The sequence below is a fragment of the Bactrocera neohumeralis genome, chromosome 6 (genome assembly GCF_024586455.1).
Source record: "Bactrocera neohumeralis isolate Rockhampton chromosome 6, APGP_CSIRO_Bneo_wtdbg2-racon-allhic-juicebox.fasta_v2, whole genome shotgun sequence".
Classification (NCBI taxonomy): Eukaryota; Metazoa; Arthropoda; class Insecta; order Diptera; family Tephritidae; genus Bactrocera; species Bactrocera neohumeralis.
Window position 1 is genome coordinate 9,091,777 of NC_065923.1, and position 9,633 is coordinate 9,101,409.

General features: G+C 38.8%; 1 protein-coding gene across 1 annotated transcript; it reads right to left on the reverse strand.

Moving 5' to 3' along the window:
• Nucleotides 1-600: 600 nt before the first annotated feature.
• LOC126763566 (solute carrier family 2, facilitated glucose transporter member 1) lies at nt 601-7,582 on the reverse strand. Its single transcript, XM_050481198.1, has 3 exons — nt 6,966-7,582; nt 6,511-6,692; nt 601-1,873 (listed from the first exon to the last, which is right to left on the reverse strand). The coding sequence occupies exons 1-3, from the start codon at nt 7,057-7,059 to the stop codon at nt 716-718; spliced, it is 1,434 nt and encodes a 477-aa protein (XP_050337155.1). The 5' UTR covers nt 7,060-7,582; the 3' UTR covers nt 601-715.
• Between the last annotated feature and the right edge of the window lie 2,051 nt (nt 7,583-9,633).

The window sequence follows — 9,633 nt, forward strand, 5'->3', positions numbered from 1 at the left end:
CGCGAATCTATTTCAAAAAGGGATCGGTTATGGGCTGACAACTCGATGTTGCACCGTCGCATACAGCATTGATTCTTCGTGAAAGCAGAAGTAGGATTTCGATCAAATATTTTCTTTCAGTAAATATATTAATTTATGCAATAAATTATTTACATACTTGAGCGCGTTTGTAGTACCTGAATTCGATTTATAATCGACATTTTGAGACTCAGAAAAACATTTAAATTTTTGGTCGAGTTCCTAGTTCTAAATTAATTGTTGACTCCAAGCCTTAAGCTTTATTAAATGGGGGAATTATGGCATTAGAAACAGTTATAGTGTACTAAAAAATATATTTTTATATTTCCTTTCAGACAGTGGTGACCTGAGTCGAATTCGCCTTCAAAAAACGCTTTGGGGAGTGTTGGTCATGGTGAGTTGAGCGTGCTTTTCACCTACTAGCTTCCTGCTCTTAACGCATTTTTTGGATTAACTTCGACGTTAAGTTACTGGGATTGAAACAACCGGGAAGTTTTGTTTGATTTTTGCTTTTATTTGCAGAACTGTAAATAAAAGCATTTCTAAATAATTAAACTAAATTATCTGCTAAAGTTATTAGAAAGCTTATAACCTTGACTATTATGATGGTAATATATTTTATATTTGTATATTGGCATAAGTATGTGGATCTAACTTACATAAATTCGATTTTATGGCTAAGACTAACTTAAATATATTAAGGAACATTGTTGAACTTTAGAAGACATTCGTAAAGCGATGTTTTCATAGTTTCAGGCAAAGTGAATAAAGCTAGTATGCCTAGCAGCATGCCCAGCACGCCAACGATAAAGAAGAAGTGCGGTTCATTGAAATCCGTGTAGAAGACTAGCAAAGCCAGCGCTATTTGCACGAATTGTTCGCACACCACCATCACCGCCAAGCAGCAAGCCTTCGCAGACACGGTAAATGCTTCTGACATATACACACTGGAGACCAACGAAACGCCAGCGCATATGAAAGCCTGATAGCACCACATCAGGTAGACGACCAATTCGAATGTCAGGTGCGTCAGTAGAACCAACGAAATTTGCTCGTAGATATACCGCAGCACGCCGGCCAAGAGAAACGCGCAAGTTCCAGAGAAGAGCAGGCAAATAACAGCGATCCTTCGTCGCCCACATTTGTCCACGCACAAAGCGCCCAAAACGCTGCCGAGCACACCGCAAAGAGCCAAGAGATAAACACAGTTTGTGGCACAATTCAAGCCCGTCATACTTGCGGTGACAAATGTGCGATTGACGGGTAACGACAGCGAAACGGTGCCGTAGCAACGCAGTAACAGCATCTTGAGCAACGGCAGTGAGTTGCTCTTGCGCACCGCCTTCCGCGTTGTCTGTCGGCCCGCATCATGCTCCAGCATCTGTTTGCACTCCTCATGCTTTTGTGTCAACTCAGCGCTGGTGCAGCTGGTGCTCTGCAGTCGATTCATTACATATGTGGCGGCTAAGTTGCGCTCTTGCATGTGCAGCAGCAGCGGCGACTCGAAGCGGTAGAGTGTGTTGCAGGCGAGCGCACACAGCGCCACCAAGATTACCACAGTGCCATGTAATTGATTTAGGTGCAGCGGATAGCCCTTTGTGGGTTCGTATAAGAACCACAGTCGCGTGCAAAACAGCTGCAGACAGATGCCCAGCCAAAGGAAAACGCGCTCACTGGAAACCAACAAGCCACGAATGTCTTTGTGTGCCACTTCCCCGGCTGTCACGAGCCCTTGTACTTGATTGATGCCATAAGCGGAGCCTTCCAATAGGCAACTGCACAGTATGCAGGCAAACGAGGAGGGTGCGCAGGCAAAGAGCAGGCCCCCAAGCAGAAGGAGCGTGCCGCTGGTCCACTGAAAAGATAGCAAAAAGCGATAAGGTAAACAGTAAATATACAGTTCACAAGCAAATATAGATAACGGTTCATATGCAAATTTCTAGAATGTGAAGGTATTTTGATTAATTTGAAAGCTCTCTCTCCCTGAAGTGCGTGTGTAATCTATGGGCATTAAATTGATTAGGGCCTACTTAGGTAGCATTATTGGTAAGTACTATTTATATCAAGTGGAAAAGTGAAAGAGATAACGCATTCGGTACATTCAGGTAAACGAGTCAGTAAACGAAATAACAATACTCTAATCAAGTAAGGAAGGGCTATGCTCAGGTACAACCGAATATTTTATACTCTTGCAACTAGCAGGAATTATAGCCAGGGAAACAATTTGAGGAGATAAACGACAATCAGATCGGAACCGAAGCAATTTTATATGTACACTAGCTGACCCCGCAGCCGTTGTCCTGCGTGAAATTATGTGTTTTTTATAGTCGAATATGATTTATTTTCGGTTTTTCTACATTTTTTCTAATGTAGCGCAACTTAATAAACATAATTTTTTGATTTCTGTTCTGGTGCGTAAATATACAGAGAAGATGGGTTTCCAACTCGTCAACACGCCACGTATATCTGGCCGTGTGAAAAACATAGCATTTCCCGATTTCCTTGTGTCCTGTTGATTGTCAACGCAAAGGCAATTTTCCCTGGAAATTGATTACGTTTGAACTAAAATGGCTATCCCATGTGTTCGATAACTGCGTCATAATCAGTCGGGTTCCATTACACAGTTTCGGCGCATGAAGATTGTGAAACGTAATAATGACAGATCTAACTGTGAAACGCAATTTGGAAATTCCACTGGATAATTTACGGTTTCGTCTTCCTTGTCAAGACGATCGATCGATTTATATGAGCGCAAACCTCCCAGAATTTGACTTTGAACCTTCCAGTTTAAGTCATTAACATCGGTATTTTTGGCAGCTAAAATTGAGCGTGCACTCAAGCAATTGCAGTTACGATAATTTGACCAATATTCGGATAAACATTAAAAACATTAAAAGGAAAAACTGGAAGTATCAACCGAAATTTGCCCATTTCCAATTCTAAGCGAATACAATGTAAAATGTCGTCGGCAATGTAATTTTTTCGTATCCCATAATTAACGCGAATTTGAAGGCTGATATGTCGAAATGATCTTCGCGAAAAGTATGCGAACTTCAGTGGCATGCGAAGTAACTATCGCATTGTCCTTCGTCTGTTTCCAGTGATTATCATATTTCAGCAAATGCAACTGCTGGCATGCTTCTCAAAAAGTTGCACACACTGTACCATTCACAATACGCAATGATTTAAATGAAGTTGAACCGCGAGACGCACAACAGTCGACAAACTTTCATGAATTGCAAAAGTAAATATCCTACAAAGCGCTTTATTGCAGTTCACACCCATTCGATACTGCTGATCTCATATCGTTCAAGGCCAATAACCGCTATGTTGCTTTCTTTGGAGACGTACTTGCAAACGTATTTGATCGATTTCACCAATCTGCAATATTCAACATTGACATGAGTTTTGAATGTGAATTAGACAAAAGTGGCGAATATGGTACGATCCATGTGTTGTCAGCTTCGATGTGTTGTTAACGTCGATATTCACGCCTCTAAATGCTAAATGTTCTGCCATTGTCGTCTGGTGAGCGACGCCGATACATTGAATATCCATTATTCCCATTTCCGTTTCCGAAAAAAGCACATGAGTAGTGTTTCGTGCATTTATTGTCAAACATACAAACCAAAGTGGGATTGTAAGGTTCGCAAGGTCCATGAACCATATTGGTTTTCACCACTTCGTATAATTCTGGATCTATCTCTGAATCATGAATTTCCGCTGAAATGATTTCATCAATTTGATCTGGTGTAAACACCATCCGCATCCAAAGAAGAATGCGTGCGTGCGGCAAACATTTTGTTTGCTACTCTACAGAATACATTCAGCATCTAACAGCACCATATATACCATAGGTTGCTTCAAGATAAAGACCATCAAACATCGCAGCTATTGTTTAATAAGTCGTGCTGTGATATCGTTACGATCGCTAGCTGATTGACCGCGATCCATAATTCCGCACGTACATATGTCATCGCATTTTGGGAGTACTTCTTGCCTTTCCTTGGGCTGCCATACGTTGATGGCAAAAAGAACGCCGACCAATATTAGCGCGACCTCTTAGTGCTTCGTAACAAATTTCAATATGCAATTGTTCACATTGTGTGAAACACACATAAAGTTTTCACTGAATAATTTTAAATAATTTTTCCTTTGGATAGCCGGAATAAAAAAGCAAGCGATCAAAATTGAACAATTCAAATAATTTACAAATCAAAATATTGAAAAACAAAACAAACAAAAATTGAAAAAAATGTGTATGGAAAATGTTACTTTTTGGAATTGTCCAATTATCCGACTTCTCCTCAATAAAAGTATAAGGTATTCTATTTCTAAACCTTTCCCTATCCACAACAAACAACCTTTCAATTTCAAGATTGGTTCAACCGTTCTCTTAGTTTTACTAACAAACAAACATTCATTTTTATTGTAACGTTTGTATGGGGAAAGGAAAAGGGCTGTTTTTAGGGGTTTTCCGGAAACTATTCGAATTTTTCTCGCCGTAAAAACCATCTTTGAACTTCAACGAACATTTAAGAAAAAGAATTGGCCAAATTGGTCCAGGCGTTATTGAGTTATGAGCGTACATACATATGTATTTTGACGATTCATTTTTATTTATATAGATAGACATGTATGTATGTATATAGGGTAGTCAAAAAATTCTTTTCGCATTTCTAATCAAACTTCAACTTATTTATTTTTTACATATAATGAATTTTAATGAACCAAATATGTACTATTTTGGTTGACCACATTTTGCCATTTTCCCGCTAGAGACATTATTCCATCAGTGTAAAACTTTTCTGGTTTCTCGGCGAAAAACTGCGACAATTCACAGGCTTCTCTTGAAGCCAACTTTACTCCATTAAGGGAGTTCTGCATTGACCGAAACAAATGGTAGCCCGATGGTGCAAAGTCAGGGCTATATTGCGGACGCATGAAAACTTCCCAGTTAAGCTCTCCCAGTTTTGCAGAGTCATCAAAAATGTGCGTGGTCTAGCGTTATCCTGCCCTTTCTATTGATCAGTTCTGTCCTTTTTTTCGATTGCTTGCTTCAATCTCATCAGTGGTTGACAGTAAAATGTAGATTCAAAATCAATCGTTCGACCAGGCTGGATCAACTAATAGTGGATGATTCCTTTCCAATCTGACCAAACACTCAACATAACCTTTCGAGGCGTGAATCTTGGCTCTGCGTCCATTTGTTGAGCTTCACCACGCTTGGACCATAATCTTTTTCGCACAGTATTGTCATATTTGATTCACTCTTCAACTCATGTTACCATTCGCTTCAGAAATGGTTCGATTTCATTTCGCTTCAGCAAAGAATCGCAGATGTTAATTCGGTCCTTTAAATTTTTCACAGACAACTCATGTGGTACCCAAACATCGAGCTTCTTTTCGTAGCTAGCCTTTTTTAAATGCTTCAAAACCGTTTGATGATGAATGTTAAGTTCCTTAGCGATGTCATGGCTGCTTATGTGACGGTCCTGGTCAATCTTTTCCATAATTTCATCGACTTTTTCAACGATGGGTCGACCAGAGCGAGGTGCATCTTTCACATCGAAATTTCCAGAACGGAAGCGAGCGAACCATTGTTGTGCTACACTTTTTCGACTACCCTATTATTTTATGTAGTAACTATATGGGAGTTGTGGTAGTATCGATCCGGTTTTATATATTAACTATTATCATCCCACATATTAATACTCATATACTATTAGCAATCCTATGAAGTAAAGTCAGCCGGATGACCCTGATGTTAGTTATATGGAGACGAGGTTAAGTTTTCGCCCAAGCATATCTATTTCAAACACAAAGATATACTGTTATAAGTAAAATATGTTTTCTCATTGTTAGATATGCATATGGGAGCTAAAGGAAGTACTGACACGATTAAAACCATTTTTAACAACCAGGAATACTATCATAAGGGAGGGATTCTCTCTAAATTTCGAATATATATTTCACACTTTGACTGAAATTGTGCTATCTGGAAAGTAGGCCTAGTCGTATCTCACTATTTACACTTTACTAGAGACAGACAGTCACCCGAATTTCGATTCGTCTCGTCATCCTGATCATTTATACGAGTATATACATAACTCTATATCTATGTCGCCTAGTTTTAGGTGATAAATAGACCCGTTCCTCCTTTAAGGAGCAGGAACTATTTTGTAAAGCATTTAAGTTAAATAATAGGACTTTAATACTTTTTTTTAGTTCACAGCTAATAAAGAGAGTTTATTGCTCATTCTATGGTGGATCGCTGATAATGAAGGTTTAACAACTTATTCGTAGAGGTAACTAAATAAACCAATACAAGCTCCCGCATTGAAGCTGAATTTGATAACGCTAGCTTATCGCCAATAAAGTTGCATTTTTCTTAATAAATGGTTGGTATTTCTGATAGACTAGAATTTAATCAGCCCTGGGTCGTCTTCTAAACAAACAATTTGAGTTGTGTAGGTGTATTTAGGTACGTACATGTGATATATTCTTGCTAACGCGGTGTACGAACACGCCTGCCATGATTGCTCCTGCAGCCACGCCCACAAACCATGCGATCGTCAGCAGATGGGTGTCGATGAGCTTTTGGGAACCGCTAACTGGCTTCTCAAATATACACCAAGCCAGCTTCAAGCCACCAGCGAAGTAAATAGTAGACGCTGTAAGATGAATAAAAAAGTTGATGAATGATGATGATTAGTATAAATCATGTTTTTCATCCTTATTTAAGAATTCTTTTGAAGCGCTAGTGTGGTTTGTGGCCCCTATGGATTTTGTGCTGCCACAGGCTGCTTCGAAATGATAGGTTTAGCTCAAAAGGTTTAGAGCATCATTACACTTTAATAATTTATCATAATGCCCGAATTTATTGCGAGATCAAAATTTTCTGCCCGACTAGCAATACTAGAAAGGTGCGTGCAGCCAGTACTCACCCGAAGCCATTGCCTGAAATTGAAGTCGATAACGGTAGAGCATACGCAGCCATGATTGTTTGCCCGGCTCTTCGATACTAGGCGGCAAAGGCATCACGTATGAATCGTCTGCGTTGATTTTTGCTAAGCAGTTTAACTTCCAAACACTTTTAACTGCTACTTTGATAGTTCAAGTATTTATTTTGATTAATTAATTTTACGACAACTCCACCGTAGCTTTTTCGAAAACTACCATTCTGGAGACCGCTATTGAACTTGTGACGGATTACTTCGATCTTTTACGATGCACTCACGAAATTAGAGACACTTGAAATACTTACAAATTCTCGTTAAAGTCTGACTTTGCCTATGATAAACACTTAGCGGACGGACGTTTCGTTGGTACAATGCTTGTTCGACTGACTCGCAACTGGTTTGTATTGCCAAAGAAGCGACTGCTGATAACAAAACTCGTTTATGCCAAAATTACTTTCAACGAGGTATGGACGTATGTGTGCATAGCAGTCAATATTATCGAACGTCAATATTTATCAGCGATAAGATAGTAATGCTATGTGCTAGAAAATATCATCATTGACAGATTGCAGGCCGGGTATTTGCTTTATATCAATATAGTACTGAAGAGCTTTGCCGCACTTCTGAATAGATCTTTGGTTTTTGTTAGTGTAAAATACCACAGAAATAGCACATTTTGTTAAGTAGTTAGAAAAGTGGAAATCGAACCACTACCAACCATGTTATAGCCACGCGCAGTCGTATTTCTTACACTGTATACGAGCTCATACGTTGATAAAGCGAATGGGAGCTTAAGGTATGCCATATGAGACAAATTAGTATATACAATTGATAGCTGAAATACATCAAAATTAATATTGTTTAAATATTTTCAGCTTTAAGTTCTAATCAAACAAATAATACTGGTGTTTTGGCTAAAAAATAAAGAGTCTATTCTTGGATACACATACATCCATATGACTTTTTGAAGTGGTTTAACTGGAAGCAGCTTAAAATGTGTTAAAGAGCCCATAACTTGTTACATTGTAGAACTCTACTTTTGCACCCACAATCCATTATCTAATATAAAGTGTATTAGGAGATTTTTTTCTGAATTTCCCTCTTAATCTACAGATCCAGAGGATGACTTTTCTGGTGATGCCGAGAAAAAAATAGAGTCTACCTGTTTTAACATACATATTTTCAACAGTACGGGATTCTGAATATTTAAAAGCCCAGCAATAAGTGGATTTTCAATGAAGAAAATAATAAGTAGAGGCAACCGATCTGGTAACTTTGACAGCCGCTGAATATGTTGCACACAAACATTAACATGGGTACATATAAATTTTAATACCCTGAACAGGGTATATTGAAGTTTGTAACGCCTCGAAGAAAACCTTTTAAAGTATTAACCATATGTTATGTCAATGATCAGTGTGACAAGCTGAGTCGATTTAGCCATATCCGCACCTCTAACTGTGGCTCCGCGACTAGTCCGTCAGGTTTTGAGTTGTCGATCTGAAATTTGCACACATTCTGTTCTTCTCAAGAAGCTGTTTATCTTAAAAAACCGCCGACATCGAAACACTTCAGTATACGTTGGGGGATGGAGTCATATGTAGAAGTTCACGCAAGTGAGGAAAGTTCTCCGAGTGCCATTCACTTGGGAGTGGCCAGAAACGATTCTTTTACATATGGCTCAAGCAGCTCACGACTTCCGGTCTAAGACTAAGTATCACCTGGGTATTCAATGAATTTCCGATTGAAGGCGAGCTAAAATGAGAAGGCGAACCATCCCTCTCCAGGGTTGTGCGCTGAGTTTGGGAACCGCTACGTAAAAAAACCCACACAATGAAAATGAAACCACAGCCTTGTAAGAGAAACTTCCCGTTTGATGACGATCATAGCAGACGTTTATAATTGCCATCTGTTTTTCTTTGTTAAGTAACCTCAACTCGGAAGAAACTAAGCAAAGAACTAGGCCATTTGATTCAAACCATTGACAGGCAATGTTTTCAGACTTAGTTGTACATATAGTGTTTCTAACATTCCCTGCACCTGTCAAGGGTATTATTACTTCGTAGCAACCGCAGTTAACGTGTGTTTATTTGAAAATGGATAAATTAATAAATTTTCTGCAGTGAATAGATTTGGTTTAATATCTGAGATAGCACCTGAGGGTGAGATGTGAGAGTGGCGTGCGTGAACGCCAGTAGTTATCAGCAATTAATGAATAAATTGTACTTGGTGCAAAGATAAGCAGAACAAAGCAAAGGCTTTGATCGATGTTAAGAGCGATTATGTGTTTGTGTGTGTTGTATTTCCGTTGGCTGGAGCAAATTAAATTTGAGTGATGTGGTTTAGTGATAATATACAAGGCCGGCAAAAAGAATCAAATATTCGAAAGGATTAAGTAAGGCAACATGAAAAAGAAAACAACAAATTGGAAATAAGCAAAAAGCTAAAAATATCCGCTCAATTTTAAATAACTTTAACGGAAATACAAATATTAAAATATTTACCAGGTATTTATATCATATAAATTCTGTTAATCCTTAAGCCAACTCACCGCGAGGAAAACTTGATTTAATGAGCTCGCTTAAAAGCATTGCCTGGAGTGAATCCAATAATCCCGATACTCACTATCATTCGTGGCGTCAATTGTATTCTT